Source organism: Hipposideros armiger, unplaced genomic scaffold (assembly GCF_001890085.2).
Source record: "Hipposideros armiger isolate ML-2016 unplaced genomic scaffold, ASM189008v1 scaffold_687, whole genome shotgun sequence".
In the NCBI taxonomy this organism is placed as follows: Eukaryota; Metazoa; Chordata; class Mammalia; order Chiroptera; family Hipposideridae; genus Hipposideros; species Hipposideros armiger.
Genome location: NW_017732037.1, coordinates 894668 through 914289, shown reverse-complemented (window position 1 = coordinate 914289; position 19622 = coordinate 894668). Strand labels below are relative to the sequence as shown.

The 19622-nt window shown below is 53.6% G+C and overlaps 3 protein-coding genes across 15 annotated transcripts; 1 reads left to right on the top strand and 2 right to left on the bottom strand.

Annotated features, from left to right (window-relative positions):
- Positions 1 to 496: 496 nt before the first annotated feature.
- On the bottom strand, positions 497 to 18525 carry BAG6 (BAG cochaperone 6). 13 transcript variants are annotated; one of them, XM_019626690.1, is made up of 26 exons: positions 17917 to 18525; positions 10485 to 10605; positions 9253 to 9370; positions 8934 to 9130; positions 8640 to 8693; positions 8407 to 8481; positions 7553 to 7791; positions 6914 to 7043; positions 6265 to 6462; positions 5802 to 6051; positions 5387 to 5464; positions 5168 to 5275; positions 4933 to 5045; positions 4749 to 4836; positions 4281 to 4558; positions 3572 to 3857; positions 3235 to 3404; positions 2994 to 3047; positions 2763 to 2865; positions 2561 to 2685; positions 2242 to 2388; positions 2083 to 2142; positions 1829 to 1972; positions 1641 to 1748; positions 991 to 1137; positions 509 to 695 (listed from the first exon to the last, which is right to left on the bottom strand). In XM_019626690.1, the coding sequence occupies exons 2-26, from the start codon at positions 10590 to 10592 to the stop codon at positions 600 to 602; spliced, it is 3474 nt and encodes a 1157-aa protein (XP_019482235.1). In that variant the 5' UTR covers positions 10593 to 10605; positions 17917 to 18525; the 3' UTR covers positions 509 to 599. The 13 variants fall into 13 exon arrangements, with proteins under 13 accessions (XP_019482239.1, XP_019482245.1, XP_019482235.1 ...); XM_019626688.1 differs by lacking the exon at positions 17917 to 18525 and adding an exon at positions 11229 to 11497; XM_019626691.1 differs by lacking the exon at positions 17917 to 18525 and adding an exon at positions 11229 to 11497 and having other exon boundaries at positions 4749 to 4833.
- APOM (apolipoprotein M) lies at positions 13708 to 15824 on the top strand. Its single transcript, XM_019626703.1, has 6 exons — positions 13708 to 13912; positions 14308 to 14462; positions 14739 to 14812; positions 14909 to 15007; positions 15188 to 15286; positions 15681 to 15824. The coding sequence occupies exons 1-6, from the start codon at positions 13799 to 13801 to the stop codon at positions 15704 to 15706; spliced, it is 567 nt and encodes a 188-aa protein (XP_019482248.1). The 5' UTR covers positions 13708 to 13798; the 3' UTR covers positions 15707 to 15824.
- Positions 15936 to 17923, bottom strand: CUNH6orf47 (chromosome unknown C6orf47 homolog). The gene has a single exon (XM_019626702.1). It carries the CDS (start codon positions 17532 to 17534, stop codon positions 16647 to 16649), a length of 888 nt encoding a protein of 295 aa, XP_019482247.1. The 5' UTR covers positions 17535 to 17923; the 3' UTR covers positions 15936 to 16646.
- Positions 18526 to 19622: the final 1097 nt, after the last annotated feature.

Sequence of the window (19622 nt, the reverse complement as noted above, 5' to 3'; positions counted from 1 at the left end):
CCCATGTGGGAGTTGAACCGGCGACCCTGTTGTGCAGAGCTCTCCATCTAACAAACTGAGCTACCCATCTGGCCCTGCCCTGGTCTTAAAATATCTCTTCTGCCACTTACTGGTTCAGCACCAAGCTAAAGGAGGCGGGGCGGGGACAGCAATTATATCCCAAAGGGATAATTTGTAGCCTTGTGTCACTTTGGTCCCATCTACAAACAGGTGCCTGTATAGCTTCCAAGGACTCAGTGTTTAAGCACCTGAACACTGGGCTCCTTGAACTACGTTTCTTCCATCTCAGAACGCGGGTCTTAACTTACACGCAAAATGCTTTTGCATGAAGGGTTCCTTGGAGACAGACAACTGTCCAAAACAGGCTTGTACATGTGCTGCATGATGGTGCACATCTGCTTGTGGGAAATGTTCAGAGCTGTCATATAGCTGGGTGCCCAGGGATTAATTTTAAAAATAGAAGATTAAGAGGCTTAGACTACTTAATAAAGACAACTTAGAGACAAAAGAGCCAGGAAAATCTGACTTTTATTTCTTAAATACTGTGAAGGAAGAAGGGGGAGTGGTCCCCTGATGAGGGAGGGCCATAGAACAAAGAGTTAGGGATCGTCAGCAAAGGCCCGCTGGGCATTAGGGAAGCGCTGGGGGCTGTAGTTGGGGTCTTCCTGCAGCCGCTTTTGTATATCAGCCCGGAGCTAGAGAGAGAGAGAGCAAGCAGGTTGGAGGGGCACTGGCCGAGCCCCTAAGATCTCAGCAAGTAGGCAAGGCCATCCCTCAGGAGCTAACACTTCGTCCCCACCAGCCACGCACTGCCAGCAGCCCAATCAATACTGAATCACTGAGCCTTCCCAGATGCCACTAGAGAAAAAAACTAACACCAAGTGGTATCCCCAGACTAACCAGTTCATCTCTGAAGGGATCCGGGGAAGAGGGACCCTAGCCCGACCCCTCCCACTAGACCATCCCTATTCTGCTTCAAGGTGGGGGCACCTGCTGCCTGTAGCTCTCCTGAACCTCTGGTGCCTCCAGGTCCCGGCTCAGGCTCTCGGGGCTCGTCAGGGGCCGAGCTCCGGCTGCCTTAGCTGCCCGGCTCACGGCCTCTGATAGAAGCAGCTGGGGGCCCTCACCCTGCATCGTCTGGGGGGTAGGGGGGTGGGAGGGAAAAGAGGATCGAGGTCAGATCCAGTGCCACCACCCAGTTCACCCTTTCCATGAGTCCACCAGTCTCCATGCTAGCAGACAGAAGGGCAACAGTCCATGTGTGGTGGTAACAGCAAAGATGCCTTCCTAATTGTTTGGCTTTGGCCCAAAACAGCACTTGAATGCTGGACTTGCTCTTCAAAGTAAGAGGGGTGGGATGGGTCAAGCCACCCAGCATTCGAAGCTAGCTAGTCCACAAGAGGAAGCCCACAGTAAGGAAAACGGGCCCTGGTCACACAGGGATTAGGCAGCTAAGGGACGACAGCACTGACTGCTGGCGAACACTCAGGGGGCAACCATGAGCAAGTCTGAGTCCCAGAGAGGTTTCCTCGTCAATTACATGAGGGGACTAACCTGGGACAAATTCCTCCCAGCTCAATTTGACTCTAGCACGACGGGAATTTGGATAAAGCGGGACCCTCAGGGAGAGGCAAACTAACCTTGCGTCTCTTGGCGGGCATACCACTGAGGTAGGCGTCGCTCAGGGGGGGCTGCGGTTTCACCTTCCGCTGGCTCTGAATGTCCTGCTGGATAATAGGGACCCATTCCTGGGGAAGAAAAGGTGATTAGAAATTAACTCCCACAGCCTTCAGCTGCCTTGGCCCACCGGTCATCTCCTGACACTTACTGGGGGGACTGCAGCTGCCCAAGGTTCTGTCTCGGCTGAAGCTCCATCCTGTTCATCTCGGGAGCCCCCCTCAGGGGCAGGAGGTGGGCCTCGGGACATAGCCTCTTCTGCTGTTGTTCCAGGGGCTGGGGAGGCGTTCTCCCGCTGGGAGTCCAACAGCGGGAAGATCCAGGCTTCAGAATTCTCGCGTCCAGCCCCGCCACCCCTCAGCCCTCCACTCCCCATTATCTGGCCCCACAACCACTCCCTGGTACCTGAGGCTCAGGGGAAGTTCTCTCTGATCCCTGAACTTCCATTGGCTCCTCAGGAAGTGGCTGTGAAATTGGACAGAGAAGAACACAAGGTAAAGGCCCCCTCAAATCTGTCCGTTCCCTGAAGTCCTGGCGCTTGCAGCCCACCAGCAGGCCCTTTACCTGCGGGGGATCGCCAACCCTGCGGACATATCTGAGGATGGCGTCCGGGCCCACGGGCATGTGTTCCAGCACCACCTGCAGCCGCAGTCCCATCATAGTGGTCAGCCAGCTCACCAAGGACGGGTTCACCCCACGAGACATGCGGCGCTGAGGGGCAGAACGCAGACTTTGAACACACAACCCTCACAACCAGCTTTTGAAAGTTATCAAAGAGTCAAGAATGGCAGTGTGGGGAAGAAAAATGGAAACTGCAGGACACCAAAGAAAATGGAAACCTGAGCAAACAAAAAGCTGGGGGTCTGGGGCTGGTGGTGCTTACAATCCGGCCATTGATGACAGCAGCAAGCTCCATCTGCTGTCCCCCTAGGCAGTGCAGGTTCAGAGCCAGGCATTCAAACAGGCCCTGGTTACACAACTCCAGCAGACGGGCCCCAAATCCACTGTCTGTGGGGGAGACATAAGGAGGGAGTGCCGAGCCTTGCACACCACCATGCCCCTCACCCGGCCCGGCCGGCCCTGACCTGTGCAGTGCAGCACGTGGGCAGCGATGCTATTAAACTGCTCTTGGAGAAATTCCAGGTTCGTACGGATGATGTCCACACCCGGCTGAACCTGCACCAAAGACTGAGACAAGACACACAAAGACCCAAAAATAAGGAATCCGGAGAGACTAGCAGTCGAGGAGGAGGCAGCAGGAACAGCAGCTATCCTACCAGACCCAGAAGAGGGTGCAGTAGTAAAGGGTTACTCACAAAACTCTCACGAACGTATTCTTCCAGCCCCGTGATCAACGTGTGGGTTGCCATCTACGAGTGGGGGATAGGACGGCACAGGTTTACATTCAAGCCCCAGCCCTCAAAACACTTACCCCTCCACCCCCAACAAGTCCAGGGCTTGGGCTGGGACAGTCATCACTTTAGGTGACATAGAGTCAGGAACAGTCAAGGAACTGAAGCTGAGGAGGAGCGCTCTGGGGCTGGGGTCTTTATTTACCCGGATGTTACCAGGTGTGGGCTCCTGGCCACCCAGATAGTGCTGGTGGAAGAAGGATCGCAGCTGGGGCTGGAGCCGCTGCAGTGGCTGGAAATGTCCGTGGAGGAGCATCACCACATCCACCATTGAAAAGTTCTGGCACAGAAGAGAGAGCAGGGCCCCAAAGAATCCTATGGACAGAGGCAGAAATCAGCAGCAGCCTTTACTACCTGACCTGCCTGCCCACCCCCAGCCCATCCCCCTCATCCCACCTTGGCAACACACCTAAACACAGGCCGTCTACCTCCCCCTGGCTGCCCCTTCCAGAAGAAGGCCAAGGCACCACCCATTTGCTCACCAAGCGCCCCATCAGCCCCAGGCTCAAAGATGTTGCTGGACCCACTGAGGCGCTGTATAAAAGCTGCGATGCTTTCACTGCTGCCAGCCCGAGCCCCCAGAGAGCCCAGCAGGGAGCTCAGCACACCCTGCACCACTGAAGTAAAAAACTCCGGTGAAAGGCTCTCAGGACCCAGGCCTCCGGGACTCCCTGCACCACCAGCAGGGGACCCTGGTGGGGGTGTGGTCTGCTGCTCTGGGGCTGGAGGCGGGGGCGGTGGAGGGGGTGGAGGGGCTGTCTGAGTTGTCTGGCAAACAGAGATGGAATAAAGAACAGAAGATTAGGTGAGAATGGGAACAAGGACATAAAATGGCATCAGGAGAGCACAAACTGCAAGGGTTTGAAAGATGGGGAGCTCTATTCTGGTCTGGACTCCTTACAGAATATGCACAGGTAGTTACCTCAACAGCAGAGTAAGGCCAAGCAACTGCCTATCCCTGAATGGACTAGGTCAGAAAGCAGTGACATGAATGCTTTCTCTCCCTAAACCCCAAGTCCCTCATCTCCAAAATGGGGGGCTCAGAGTCAATGGATCTCCAGGGTTCCCTCTCACAGACATGCCACCAGGGACTGTAGCCCAGTGGCAATATAACAGCAGTAAGGCACCACTGCCTGACTGGGCTGGAGGAAAGAAAGGGTGAGGTGAAGAGCAAGCCAGCCACTCACTCACCTGCAAGAAGTCAGTCATGCCCTGGAGAAAGGCAGGGACACCAGGCATTGCCACAGTGATGGTGGGAGAAGCCACGCCAGGCCCCCCAGCCCCGGACCCTGCAGGTCCCAACAGGTTCCCCAGGAGCTGAGAGAACTGAAGGTCAGCGGTGGAGGGTTGAGGGGGTGGAGGCTGGGTGGGCCCCCCAGAGGCAGGGCCAGCTGTGGTTGCTGTGTTGGTGGTGCCAGCACTGGCTGAAGCAGTGGCAGGGGCTGGAGCCATTCCTGGGGTCCCCTGAGCTGTAGGGACCAAAAGAAGAAAGCTGAAATCTGAAGAGAAACAAGACACCACAGCATCTCTATTCCGGTCTTCCAGCAGGACGCCATTAACAAAGGGACAACCGTGAGAGGTGGAGCACCAGTGAGAGAGCATCAGCCTTCAGAGCCCCAGAAACCTCTTCAGTTTCAAGTGGAAAGAATGAGGACTCACCCACAAGGACAGGCTGCATGAGAAGCTGGCCAACGAGGCCGCTCACCATCTGGGCTAAAGAGGCGTTGCTACCCAGACCAGCACCCTGCTGAGAGACAGGAGGCTCAGTCCTGCCCATTCCATGCCCACCACAGGATTCCCTCCCCAGGCTTCTGCCCACCGAAACTCCCCCACCCTTACGCACCAGAGCCCCTGAGACTGGGGGCCCCCCAGGATGGGAAGGCCGAGCCTGCGGAGGGGTAGGCCGGGCAATCACCACCCGGGTTGGAGCTGTCGGGAAGCCCGGCACCTGCTGTCCTGTGCGTGGCAGAGAGGAAATACCGAGGAGGGCTGAGGGCTCGGCCCAAGCCTGCCAGCCAACAGCACCCACCACCATGGACTGTGGCCCCCATCCCCGGCCTCCCCTTCCAGGTTATTACCTGTGGCCGCGGAGGCAACAGCTGCCACCATGGCCTGATGAGTGATCTGGTGGGCGACGGCGTGCATGAACTCAGGGGGCAGGGAGGGCAGCTGGATGAGGGTGGAGCCTGGGGGGTGGGTCTGATGTAACCTTGAACCTGGACCCCCTTCAACCCACCCACTCAGCCCTACCCCTTCTCTACCCAGAGCTCAGCCTGCTCTGATGCCCTCAGTCTTACCCAGGGTCTGGCCATGACCAGGGGGTCCAAGGGGGCCAGTGGGAGTGCTCGGAACTCCACCAGGCTGTGTGCCAGAATCTGGGCAAAAAGACAGAGTGGCCCTGAGACAGTGGGGTCAAGGCCTGAGTGTATCCTCCTGAGATCGGCGTCCTTCAGGCCCCCATTCCCCTGACCAGTCGCCTGCCTTTCCTTCCATCTAGACAGGGAGGAAGTGCTCCCTTCACCACGCAAACAAATCTCCAAGGACAGGCAATCCCTGCTGCCCCTCCCCACACATGCCAACTAAAGCTTCTGCCCCAGTCTCTCTGCTGACACCAGCAGCCTGGCCTCTCCTTTCCCCAGCCTCGCTCCCACCCCCCAGCACCAAGCCCCTCCCTCGTGCTGCTCTTCTCTGCCAGCTACTGACCCAGCTCACCTTGAATGTTCATGTGCATCATGACCACGGGTTCCACGCTCTGGTGGGAAATCCGGATGACCCTTGGGTGGCTGGCGGTCGGCGGGGGAGCCGGCCCTGCGGGGGACGAACCCTCAGTTGACTCAGCAGTGGCAGAAGAGGGAGCCAGGGACGAGGCCTGCCCAGGACCAGAGGGAGGTGCCTCTGCATTGGGAGTCGGGGGGGGCCGAGTCCCATTCCCCGTCATAGTCACAGTGGTCCCCACGTTGATCTGGACGAGAGAAGAATGGGGCAGAAGTGAGAAAAACACAAGAACCTAACCCAGAGCCCCCCATGATATACTTCTAAAGTCTCCCCCCATCCTTCGTCACTATGATCCCAAAGGCTCCACCCCTTCTAATCTCCTTCGAGCTCAGCAGCCACCCTGGGTCATTCTGACAGCCCACCGCTGTCCCTCAGGCCAGGGCCCCTCCCCCTGGCCCACCTGGATGGGGATAGCTGCCTGCTGGAGCACCATAGGGGTGGTGTAGTGAGACATAGGCCGGACAACGTGTAGGTGTCGTGGGGGCGCACAGGCCAGGTTGCAGCGCAGGTCCGAGAGCGCCACAAAGGTGTTGCCCAGCAGCCGCAGGCTCTCGCCCACCAGGTTGATCAGGCGCTGGTCCTCCTCACGGCCCTCCTGCTGTAACCCCAGGCCAAACACAGAAAGGCGGAAAATATCAGGCTGGAATCCACCTCACTAACCAAAGCAACAATGCCTTTCGAGACATCACATCCTCTAAACCTCTTGGTATATACCTGGAAACTTCTACGTAGACCAAATCTTTGCAAATAAATCCTACTGTATACACAGAGTTTCCTATTAAAACAGACCCTAGAGTGAATCAATTAAGTCATCATTTACTAGTCTCCCTTACTTGATAAACATTCTAAATAACTCAGAGAACTGACAGGCGAAAGACTGGATATCGCAAAGATCATCACCTTTCCTGAACGAGGGAAAAAAACCCTTATTTACAAGTCTAGAGTAAAAGCATTTTCTTGCAGACAATATCTTTTTTAGTAGGAGAGGGTCATGTGTATGTCAGCCTGTTCCATGCGGGGGGACCTGGGGTGGGGGAGGGCAGGCTCACGTTGTTGTTGTAGTCTGTGCTGGCAGCAGCGCCCAGAACCTCACAGTAGCGCTGCAGAAAGGGGTGGAGGCGGCTCTCAAGCCGCTGGAGCTCCTGGAGCACCTCGACGTACTCCGCAGGAGAAGGGTGGCTGTGGGCAACCCCAGGAGGCAGTGAGTTGAAGCTTTCCTCAGATTCCCAACCTCCAAGCTGACAGGCACCACGTCTGCCTTGTCTCTCCCAGGCCTCCCAGATCCCTGGCCCAATACCTTCCTGGACTAGCAGAGCCTGTTCTTTACCCCCACCCATGGGAAGACAGGAGAGAAAGATAAACTGCTTCCATCCTCCTCCCAGCACAATCCTGCACCAACAACGGTGAGACACTAACTTGAATAAAAGAGATGGGGCCTGTGTGAACTCAGGGGAGTCGTGATCAGGCTCAGGAAGCACCATTTGGACTTCTGTGCCCCAGGGAGGGCAGTGCAGCTCAGCTGCCAGTCCTAACCTCGTTTACCTACCCCAGAGCCCCTCCCTGCCCCCCAACACTAACCCTGCATAGTAGACCTCCAAGCAATCCTTTCTCCCCCATCACACCTCCCTGCTCCTCATCCTTCATGCAGGATCCCCATCCTCCTCCCCAAAATGCCCTCCTTCTCTCACTTGGGTGCACTGGTCTCTGGGGCAGGTGCTGGGCCTGCGGGGCCTGGACCAGAAGGGGTGAGCTCCGGGCTCTGGGTTGGGGCACGCTCCTCCACTTCTTCTGCCTCCATAGGCTCCCGAGGAGGCGCTTCACTTTCCACCGGTTCTGATGTCTGTGACCTCAAGGCTACTGGCTCTGGGGCCACAGTCGGCATCTGTGCAGGCGGCTGACTGTGCTGTGCCTGGGGCCCCCCTCGACACTGAAGATGAGGGAGAATCAAGATACCAAAGGGAGGATGAGACAGCTGCAGAAAATTACTCAAGTCAAAGGAGACCGAGAGAACAAGGTGCTCTAACTAGGCTCCCTGAAGGCAGGGCTTTACATCTGTATCTTTGTCACTCTACAACCAGTGTAAATCTTACATAAATTGTAATAGATGAATAATAAATATCTATAATACTCACAAATGAGTTACTAACAAAAAGTAGGGATTGTGGTTTCCTTTCTAACCACCACGAGAAAGGAAAGACCACAGGGTGCAGCCACAGCACAAATGAGTGAAGTTAGGACATCCCAGTGTCAAATGTAATTAAGAAATTCAAAAGCATGAAACCCTTTGTTAACTGACAAGAGATGCCATGAGTTATCTAACAAGTCTGAAACAAACTTCCCAGATCCCAGTCACCAAGAGCATTGGCAAGGACAAGATAGTCTCACATAGATACTTTTTCTCCCCAAAGAATGAAAATTGCAAAGAGATCAGATTAGGAAAGAAGCATCCCAGTGGATATGGCCAGTCATGCCTCACCCCCAGGCTGAGAGAAAAGGGGTAGGGTGCATGGGGAGACAGGGTGACAGCAGCCTTGACACTTACCTCCATCCGGGAAAGTAAGGTCTGTATATCCCTAATCATGTGCTGAGCCATTACCAGCCGTACTCGGGGCTCACTCTATAATAAGAAGGAAGATCAGGGCAGGTTTAAGATGAAGCCTTGAGCTCCACAGCCTACCAAACCAGGTCCCAGCATCTCCTCAGCCAGGTCCAACCCCACCTCATGGCCTCCTTCTCCCAGATCCCCTTCCCTGACCCTCCCAGGCCCCCTGATACCTGAATCGGGGCCTGTTCCATGTTGATGTGAACATCCACAGCAGAGCCGTCACTCTGGGGAAAGGGTAAGGGAAGTTGCTCTGGGAGAAGCCAAATACTGAGGCCCCCACACTTTCAACTCATTCTCTGGAGCCCCACCCCTTTTCTCAAGACTGAGGCCATTAGCAAACCACAGGGCCCTCCAACCCCAGTCTAAAGACTGAGACACCTGTTTTATGAGCTCTCTGGTGCTACCACAACCAAAACTACCCTTCCCCACAAAAGCTGTCCCATGCATGTGGAACACAAGCTTACAGGAAGATTGAAGGTTCCAACCATGACATAGCTGTTGGCATTGCGATCATGAACAGAGGTCCCAGGCCCCCGAGCACCAGACGAGGGTCCCCCACCATGGGTGGCTGAGGCAGACCCTGTCCCAGAAGATGCCCCAGAAGGAAGCTGAGTCTGAGGAGGAGCACGTTCCACCAGATGGATAACCTTTCCCCCAACGTCTGGGGAAAACAAAACAAAATAAAATACACCAAAACATTGTATGATCAGGTAAACCTTCAATCTCAGTTCATCCCTCTGGACAGCTACCTCAACCTCTGAAATGCCTCCACCACCCCCTTACTGTATTCCTGGAGCTTCTTATCATCCTGCAGAACTCGTCCCTGGTAAATGAGCCGCTGTTTCTCTGAGGGGATGCTGACAGAGGCAGCAATGTGCTCCTTAAACTCCTTTACATTCATCTGCAAAGAAGAAGACACAAATAAGTATCTGGGAATGAAGGTCAAAAGAGGGACCAATTGACTTGTGGGGGTGATGGGTAAAAACCATCCCATCATAAAATCACTACCCACTTGTCTTGACTGTGCAAAGCCCCAAACTAACACAAACCCTATCAAAATATACACAATGAATGTAACGAAATTCAGTTTCTAGGCCTAGGAAAAAAGTACATGGCTGAGAAACAGAAAAGCCAACTGACATTCCCTTCACACCTCTGCCTGGCTCCCAAGGGAATGTATGTCTAAAGATACCAGTGATCCCTCCCCAAACACAAAACATACAACTCTAATCTCCAAGATAAAAGTAACAACAAGGAAGATCGGTTGGACAATCAGGTTAAGGAAGGAAGACTCAACCAAGACGGAGGAGAAGGCAACAAAAAAGAAACACATTCTTCCTAACTAGACAACTGATTCTTGGGACGTCAGTCTGCTTACATACATATGATCACAAAAACCTGTATAGTTTTCTGGAATACATGTAACACCACGTTTTAAAAACCATGCACCAACTTCTCACAAATTTGTCTCCAAGTATTACAGGAGTAGTAATATAAACAGTTGTGTCCATAGTATTAAGCTCAAAAGATTCAAATTATACCACAAATATTAGTAACTCCACTCAACAGTCTACTAGGGCTCTATCTACATTACCGGTTCTGATTTCCCACTTTTAAAAACACAGTACAGAGACCTGACCAATTTTTGTTTTTAAGACACACTGTGTTTGGGGTCTCTGTGTTCTGTTTCCATTCCCAAAGGCAGGAACCATGTCTGTGCCTTTGAGCTGCAGTTCACTCATGATAATGGCATACAGATTCCTCCTCCCTCCATAATTCCCTCTGCGTTGAGTTCTATCAAGGTGGAGGAAGGCAGAACAAAATCTACTTCATTCAACAGAAACGATATTTTCTCACCCAACAAGAAATATCAGAAAACGTTCTGTCTAGAATATTAACAAAGGAATCCATGAAAGAAAAGCTGAGGACCAGAAAAATCAGGTTCTTCTTTCAGGCTAAAAAACCTACAAAGAGGAAGAGTTAATGGGTGTCTTCCAAAAGTACTGGGGTCTCACCTGGGCCCCCACAATAAAGGTCCGAGTCTGAGAGTCCAGGGTCTTCACCAGCACCTCCAGGCTGTCAGGCTCCTCCATAGTGGTACTGGTACTATTATTGGGCTCCATGGCCTACAGCTCCCTAAGGAAGAATGGAGAGAGAGAGGCCCGCTGTAGCCCAGAGCAGATTTTATATACCCAGAAGCCTCTCCGGCCTGAGTCTCCGCCCCAATAACTAAAGAGTTTCTCCCACACAAGCACACACTCACACCCGCCCCCATCCCCCTTCTAATTCCGGAGCACAGGGAGAAACACAATGGGCAAGAGATGGACGGCACAGGGAGCTAAGGGGACGGGAGGTGGGAGGGGCTCCACGATACCAATCACAATTAAGGAGGGCAAGTCTGGCCAGGAAGCAGGGAAGGAAGGAAGCACAAGACCAGTGTCATCACCGGTCGCGAAAGACGGACTCCAGAGGTCGGCAAACCCTGGGACAACGCGTGAGAGGGGAGGGGTGGGGTGGAGGGAGTGTCGCGCCTAGGCTCTGCGGAGAAAGTGGTTTCGCGCACGCGCGCCAAGCCCATTGAACCCGCCTGTCACGACAGACCCGAGATGACGGACACTGACGGGGGGGCCAGACTGGCTAGCTGACTGCCCCCCTCTTCTGACTTCCTTCGGCTTTCCAGCAGAGCGTCGAAACCAACACACGCCAAATACACACACCACCACCACACTGCGGCTCCGCCCCCGACTTCCCCACGGTACCGTCACTTCCGGTCTCCTCAGCCTGCCACCGACGGCCACTTCCGTTTCCCCGATAGTATTTGGAAATCGCGAGGCGGAACTTCCGGCTCCTCCCCCCGCCCCCGGTCCCAAGCTTTACTTTCGTGAGGCACGACAAGAAAGTCCGCGGCCCCAAACACTGAGTTCCTGGGGTCGAGACGGGCCGGGGCCGGCCTAGATGGGAGGGAGCCGAGCACCCCGAGGAGCCGCCGCCGCCATCGCCCGAGGGGCCGTACTGCGCCTGCGTGCATTGCACTACGCATGCGTACACAGTTAGGCACCGCCCCACCTCTCTGGCGCTGTTAATTTCCCATGGGCACACGCTTGAGCAGTGGGAGATTGAGGTGGCTTCTACAAATGCCTGAAGAAAAATTACCAGATGAGAGTACGACCGCCTCAAGACACTTTGGACATTTGTATGGATCTTGGAGTTTAGCGACTGAGGATTGTGCCTCGTTAAAGTCTTAGTTAGCAGTGACTTTGAGGCGGCACTGTCCTGGCCACCTAAAATTCCATCTCTCTCCATCTCTCTCTCTCCCTCCCCCCCCTCCCTTCCTCTCTCTCTCTCTCTTGCTGCGCGTCTCCTACAGCGCCTCCCGAAGTCACCCTTTTTTTAGGCGGTTGTGGGTGTTTCTGAGCTTTCTTAACGCGGGAGAGCCGTTGGGCCTGACTTTGGGTCGGCCTCGTGGGCGTTTCACGTAGTGTGGGCGCCATGTTCCTCACTGGCAGTGCGTGGCCGAGGGAATACGCCATCCTTTGGAGAAGCTAAGGATTTATCTTTCATGACTTTCATAAAAACAAAAGGAGTGGGGGGCACCTCTGAATTTGGGAACTGGGAGTGATTGAAGTTCGACTGGACCAAAACACAAGACTGTGACCCTGGGGAACTGAAGGGACCGCCAAAGTGCTTCTGCAGGCTGAGGTCCAGGGGGTTACTACATCTCTGCCCTTTTCTCCCACCCCGCCCTCGGGCTAGGGCCTCGGCCCTTCAGCACAGCCACTCCCCCAAGCCATACCGTCGCTGCGGCGTGCCTGCCTCTGGTGCCCAGTCTTTCTGGGATTTGTTGTTTATGTATACCCATGTCCCAGTACTGTTTCAGTTAAGAGGTGTAATAAACACCTGTTTAGTGAGCACTTAGTTTGTGCCAGCCAATTTTCTAAGGGTTTTATGTATTGGCACATTTAAACGCCTTTGAACATTTGAAATAGTTATTACATCCATTTTATATAATGTGTAAACTAACGTAAGTGGCAAAACTGATAAATCCAGGCCTACTAGACCTTTCTGGGTCAGGCACTTCTACATTATTGCCCCAATAAATTGTTTGGGTTTTATTATAAAAAAAGTCAAACATTACTTCAAAACATAATAGTATAACGAACCCTGGTACCCTAAATCGTAAGCCTGCCTCACCTCGCAGGACAAATCCTTTTTTGGCAGTCTGAGTTGTAAATCTATTAAGGAAGCCCCGCCTTTTCATTGCATTAACTCCTCCACCCAGCTGGCATTGTCCAATGACTGCCTCTTGACAATTCTTACCTCCTATTTGAGAATGTATTACCCACTGGAAACTGTAATAAGTGTTTTACAAACATTACTATTAATTTTAGCAAATATTTACTTTGGACTTGCCATGTGCAGGCCTTTGTTAAGGGCTTTTATGCATTGTCTCTTTTAAGCCTATGAGATTGATGATTTACTCATTTTACAGATGAAAAAACAGGCATGAGATTAATGAAATTGTCCAAGTTCTAATAAGTAGTAGAATTAAGGCTTGAGCCCGCTCTGCCTGACACCAATGTCTATTCTCTTTAACCACTAGGTTATGTAGTCTCTTACTTGTGGTAATAAACGTTGAATAAACTCATCTGTCCGTGAACTTTTCTGGATGATGTATATGTTGTTTCCCCAATTATAAACTTCAGGGAGAAAGCCTCCCATCAACCATGCCCCAGCACCAGGTTCATAGCTGTGCTAAAGCACTTATTAGGCTGTATTGCAATGATTTGTTTACACAGCTAGTTTTCCTTAGACTGACTTCTTCAAGGCCAGGGGCTGTGTCTTATTCATGTTTATGTCCCCAGGGCTTAATGAATTTCTGGCAAACAGCTGGGACTCAAAAGTTTGCTAAATGAATGAATCAATCAATCCACCTCTCTTCAATGCAGCACAACACAGCAGATATCCAGCTCAGATATGGGTTGAAAGACCACAGGCAGATATCTGCCTGGAGGACTCAGCTCTCCTTATATTGGGGTCAGAAAAGTCATGATGCATTTTTGCATAGAAAACAGAAAAAATATGTCATGACTTTTCCAACAACCCAATAATTCCCAAAAGACCCTGAACATGCCAGGGTGTATTGTGGAACGGGGAGGAAGGGCCAAACACTGTAAGTAATCCATACTTGGAAAACAAGGTTGAAGTTACTTATTAGCAGATAAAAGGGTCAAGGGTCGAGGCAAGGGGGCTGGAAGCAGAGTGGACTGAGCAGCCAGCGGAGGAGATAACAGCCACTCCACGCAGAGCACAAGCTCCCTATCGCTTGAAGATGTTCCACCAAATTTGGGCAGCTCTACTTTACCTCTATGGCATTCTCCTTAACTCCATCTACCCGTGCCCTGAGCACAGTCAACTGACAACTCAGGGAGTGGATGGGAAAGAGGTATGGAGAATGGGGGAAGCTTATAGTGGGGGCTATGAGGGACTTGTGTGGGTGGCCTAGGGTGACCAGAAGCCACATTGGGAAAGGAAGGGAGGAAGATGGTGTGAGTGTTGTGATGATGAAAGGAAGGACAAGTAAAAAAATATCAGTACTGTGCCCATCAATGGGTGACGTGGTAGACTTGGCAGGACGCAGGGACTGGGGGCATAGTTACTCAGGTTGATTGAGGGCAGGCGAAGAGGAAAAGTCATTTAATGACTCCCTATCATGGAACCAAACCCCAGATGGAAAAAGGCAGCCGACACCTCCACCCCTAAGTCTTGCCCTCCTGACAAAGGTTAGATGAATCCTGTAGTGGAACCCAACCTCTTTTGCTTCCCTTGTTGTCTCTCCAGTTCCCAGAGCCCCACCTGGGCCGGTGGTACTTTATCGCAGGGGCAGCTCCCACCAAAGAGGAGCTGGCGACTTTTGACCCTGTGGACAACATTGTCTTCAACATGGCAGTGGGCTCTGAACCCACACAGCTCCAGCTCTATGCAACCATCCGCACGTGAGTGGTGAGGGGGCAGGCATCAATAGGTACAGTCTCTGCCCAAAGTGTGAAAACCCACCCACAAAGAGCTGGGCTCTTTGGCATATCCACTATTCTTGGCCCACTGAGTTCGACAGCTCTATTAGTTTTCCTCTGGAGAGAGAGGGGCCTAACCATCCCTTGGTAGCTTGAAACCCAAGGGGACCCAGGCTTCAAGAATGAGAGGGAATAAAGGTTGGTACTGAGTGGTTGGGGTGTCACTGTCTTTCCTCTTTGCCACCACCACCTCTGCAGGAAAAATGGGTCCTGTGTGCCCCGAGAATGGATCTACCACCTGACTAAAGGGAGCACAGATCTCAGAACTGAAGGTTGGTTCTCTCCAGCGCTCACTTTCTTCAAGTCCCCTGGGATTGCCTGGTTTTGCATCTCTGTCCTCACACTTCCCCTGCAACCCACCCTGACAGGCCGCCCTGACATGAAAACCAAGCTCTTCTCCAACTCATGCCCAGGTGGAATCATGCTGAAAGAGACGGGCCACGGTTATCAGCGCTTCCTCCTCTACAGTGAGTGGGGAGGCCAGGCAGGATGGGTTGGAGGGAAACATGGGAGGGGCAGAAGAGTCCCTCACTCTGGGCCCTCTGACATCATCCCAGGAAGGGCTGGATGCTTCCAGGAGGTGCTCATCAGGGGCGGTGCTGAAAAATAAGAGGCTTTGATGGGCCTGGCCCTGTTCTGCCTTCCAGATCGCTTGCCACACCCTCCCGAGAAGTGTGTGGAGGAATTCCAGTCCCTGAGCTCCTGCCTGAACTCCAAGGCCTTCTTACTGACTCCCAGGAAACAAGGTGAGAGTGTGAAGTCCCACAGAAGAGGACTGGGACTCACCAAGTCGGCGGGGGCTGGATGAAAGGGGCTCAAGTGATGTCATCAGAGGGCAGGGCCAAAAGCTGACATCATCAGAGTGGCACCAAGTGTGTTGACACCTCCATTTGTGTCATAGGTTGTGATGGCACCAGAGGGAGCCAGGATGAGCTGTGGGCTACTCATAAGAGAGGTTTCTGAGTTGGCAGTAGATAAAGTGGGCAGAGGGGCAGACACGGAGGGAAACAGGCCCCAGAGACCCCTTCTTTGACACGGGGGAAATGAGGGAATGCGTTCTCCCCCACCCATTACCTGCAACCTTGCTTCTCTCCCTGGATTTCCTTCCTTTCCATCCTCTTTTCTCCCTCCCCCCACCAGAGGCCTGCAAGTGGCCCAGTGACTGACCTGTGGCTTCATCTGTGCCCCCAGACGGATTCAGTGGGAGCTAAGATTGTAGTGGGGGAGAGAAGCTGGAAACTCCCTTTCAAGAGTAATAAAGATGATTTTTCAATCCTCATCTCATCTTGGGGTTTGTCTCCAGACATCAATCTCACTCCCATTTCAAAACTCCCCTGAACCTTCTACTACCTAAATCCCCAGCTGGGCGGCATCAGAAAGGACACTGAGTGGCAGTAACTCTCTTTGTAGTGATATATTTAGGATCTGGTGTGACACAGTGATTTATTGCTGAGTGGGGAACCTCTAATCTGTGTGGGGACTGCAAGCTTCAGGGCTTCCCCACACTGTCTGTCTGGGATGCCAGCCCCAGGCTGGCCCTCCTGCCAATACCGTCTGCTCCATCCCCACTCCCTCTGGCTTCCAGGGACACCCAGAGCTTCCTTGCAGGGTTCCTGTCACTTGTGTGTCCCATCCAGACCCCAAATCCACCTGCCTACAGTCCGTCTTCTCTAGATGGCTCAGGTCCCAGGATCCAAGGGGTCCTTTGGGTCTCCCAACCACCCTTCACCCCAGCCAGAGGTCTGTCTGTCCCTGGGAAGTCTTGAAAGATAGAGAAGACCCTTTAGTCTTTATCCTCCACCACCACACTTTTTTTTATTATTTTAAAAAGTGAAGGTGGAAAAAAAAAAACCATAGGTGGGAGAAATGTAAAACAGCTGGTGAATTTGAGGGCCATGTCTCCACTGTCCATAAACCTAGACATCCTAAACAGCTTTTCTCTCCTGTGGGTGAGGAGGGTCCTATGCTCAAACTCGAGGGTTTCTTCCCCATCCCTGAGCTTACAATCTGGGTCATGCCCCCCACTCTCCTGCTAAGGCCACACTGTCTTCACCCTTGCTCTCACCCCACTGCGGGTGAGGTCCTGGGTCACACCCCACTCTGCAGTCACAGCCCCTTTCCTGGGTCTCCCCTCTGCTCCTCACCCTCTCTCCCCAACTTCTCACCCTCCAAATCAGTGGCCTCCTCATTCCCACTGGGCTCCCGGAGGCTGACAGCCAGCACCAGGGCCTGTAGGAGACCAAAGAGGCAGGCGAAGTGCAGGGGGTGAGCAGTAAGCAGGCTCAGCACAGCATGGAGACCATGCAGGGCAGCCAGGAAGGACAGCAGCCCATGCAGCCAGAGGCCCAGCCGTCCGCTCAGGCCCAACGCATCCAAGGCTGCCCGCAGAGGCCGCGAACACAACCCCAGCAGGGCTGAGGCCAGCAGCTCCAGCAGGTGCAGAGTCAGGTTGGTGGAGATCTGCAGACATTCCTCTGGGCCCCCCAGGTACTGCAAGCGAGCCCCTGCTCCCCCACCTGGTTCCCCCTGCAGCCAGCCCAGCAGCTTCTGATGTCGGCCGGGCTTCTTCACTGGTGTTTCAGGCCCAGGGGGGTTCAGTCCCCCTTCAGGGGACAGTCCAGACCTCCTGGTGCCACCTGAGTCCACAGGATGCCATGCCAGTTTAGGAATGGCCCCTGCAGCCTCCAGTCTCCCAGACTCTTGAGTGCTAGAGCCAGTCTTGTCCCTCTTGAGGGAATCCATTCTTTTGCTCCCCAATTGCTCAGCTCGGGTCTCCCTGCTTGGTTCTGGAGCAGCCCCAGAGCTCCTCCGGGCCCCTGAGTCTTTGGTCTTGGAAGGCCCCACATCTCCTATGGTTTCTGGGGCACTGTCCCAGTCACTCCCTGAATTTTCGGAGCTGTCCACCTGCCTGGGTTCTGGGGTGGGCAGGTCAGGCCTGGGTTTCCGGCGGCCCCACGGGCGAGGTAGCCAGCCACCAAGCCGTTGCAGGAACATGGTTGGGGTGCGTAATGAGTCCCCAAATTCTGGAGCCGCTTCCTAGCACTGCTCAGGTTTGAGGGCTGAGGGTCTCCTCAGAAGCCAGAGTCTGTTCAGGCTCAGAAGCACAGGTATCTCCTTGGTGCGTCCTACTCTGAATTCAGAAGTGGCTCCCCACTTCCCTGGCTGGTCTTACAGCCTCAAGTGGGGCAGGCAGCTTGTCTCCTTTTCAGTTTTGAGGTAAAGAAAGGAGGCACATCCAAATTCACTCACTACCGCTGCTCCCCACACACAGGATTCCAAGAGTCTCACGATCTGACAAGGTCTGGGTCACCCGACAGTGTCCTCCCTGGGTTTCCGGGTTTCATTCCCAGCAAGCAACACCCCAAGTTTCACTCACCAAAGGCCACGTCCCAAGGTGCCCCAAAAACTGGGGAGGCGGTGCTGCATCCAAGAAGGATGGTAGCCTCAGGTCCGAGGTGCTCCGGATCAGGGAAGTCCTGAACTGCTGCCCTAAAGGAGCTCAGGGAGAAGAAGTCTCCTGTTGGGGGTTGGGGGGAGGTGTCCGGCGCACTCTAGCCAGCAGCTTTCGTCCTATGATTCAGAGGGCTATGAATCCTACAAAGCGGCCGGACCCGCACCCGATCACGCAGCTGAGACGCGGGCTCCGCAAGGTCAGGCCGGAGACGTCCTCCGAGATCCCAGTAGCGAGGCAAAGCTTGGGCCTGCCTGGAGACCCAGGCGTCCGGGCTCTGTGTGCTGCGGCCCCTCCCGGGCCCAGCGTCAGGGCCGGGGCGTCACGGAATCGCCCGGAGCCACAGAGCCCGGAAGCAGCTGCACCAGGACGGGAGGCCCAGGAGGGGCGGAGCCGGCAAATCGCGGGGCGGACCCTGCGGACTGCCCGCCCTCCGGGTCCCTGCGCCAGTAGTGCGCGCCATTAGTGCGCCTCGGGCCGCTTGAGAGGCCGCCCGGGCCTGTGTATTGGACCCAGCCCTCCATATATGTCGCCCAGAAGCCCGGGGGCAGCCAGTGCTCCCAGGAACTCGCCCGCCCCCTTTAGTCCCCGCCCTTGTACCTCCCACCACTTGTCTTGGTGTCCATAACTTCATGAAAGGCTTTTCCGGAAAAGTAAGCTATGAGAGGGGTTTTGGGGAAATGATTAGCTGTTCCCTGCCTTTCCGTGCAGATTTTACTTCCTGCGTTTGACAATAGTGAGCTCTTCATTCGTCTGGCACCTGATATGAGCAGCACAAGAGATGAGGGAGGCCTTTTGAGCTCCTTTTGCTCATCCCGCTCCAAACTCTTTGGAGTGTACTTTCTCTTCTAATAATGGCCCTTGAGCCATTCTCTGCTGTTGCGGTCTGCTTCAAACTCTTTGGAGTATACTGTCTCTTCTATATAAACTGCTTTTTCACTACTTTTAAAAATGAAAAGATGAGGGAGGGGAGAATGGGAAAAACCAGCGTGAATGAAAAGGATGTGCTTCCTGCCCTCATGAGTTTTCAGGTAGTGACTTAAAATTTAGATTTGGGAGGCCAGAGTTCTGATCCCAGTTCAGCTAACAGAGTACATGCCAGATAACCTCCCACCACACTGGCCTCTTCCTACAAGACTACCCACTCTAATCACCTCTGTGAGCCTCCCTTAATCACTATGCATTGTTTGATCACATGGCTTTCTCCTCCTCCAGCTGGAAGCAACTTGGAAATTAGGTGTCTCTTATTCCTCTTCTTACCACATAGTATGTATATGAATTTGTGATTGAATTAGCTGGAGTAGTCAGAGGATGCTTGGGGGACGGGGAGGGGGAGACTTGCATAGAGCTGGGCAATTCCCGACTCCGGGTTGAAAGAATAGAGGTAGTAGTGCACTCTAGGCAGGGCCTAGGACCTGGCAGTGAACCAGACTGGCAAGGAAGTGACCCTATCATGCCACCTGGAGGGGCTGCTCCTATTGGCTCAGGTGGGACTTGCATGTGGCCCCGACTTGCTTGGCTTCCCAAAAAGTTAATAAAACACAGCTTTTCTAAAGTTCACGTGTCTGTAAGATCAGACTGTGAACTGCTGCTGTTGGAGTCATGGCAGGGCAGGCATTTAGAAAGTTTCT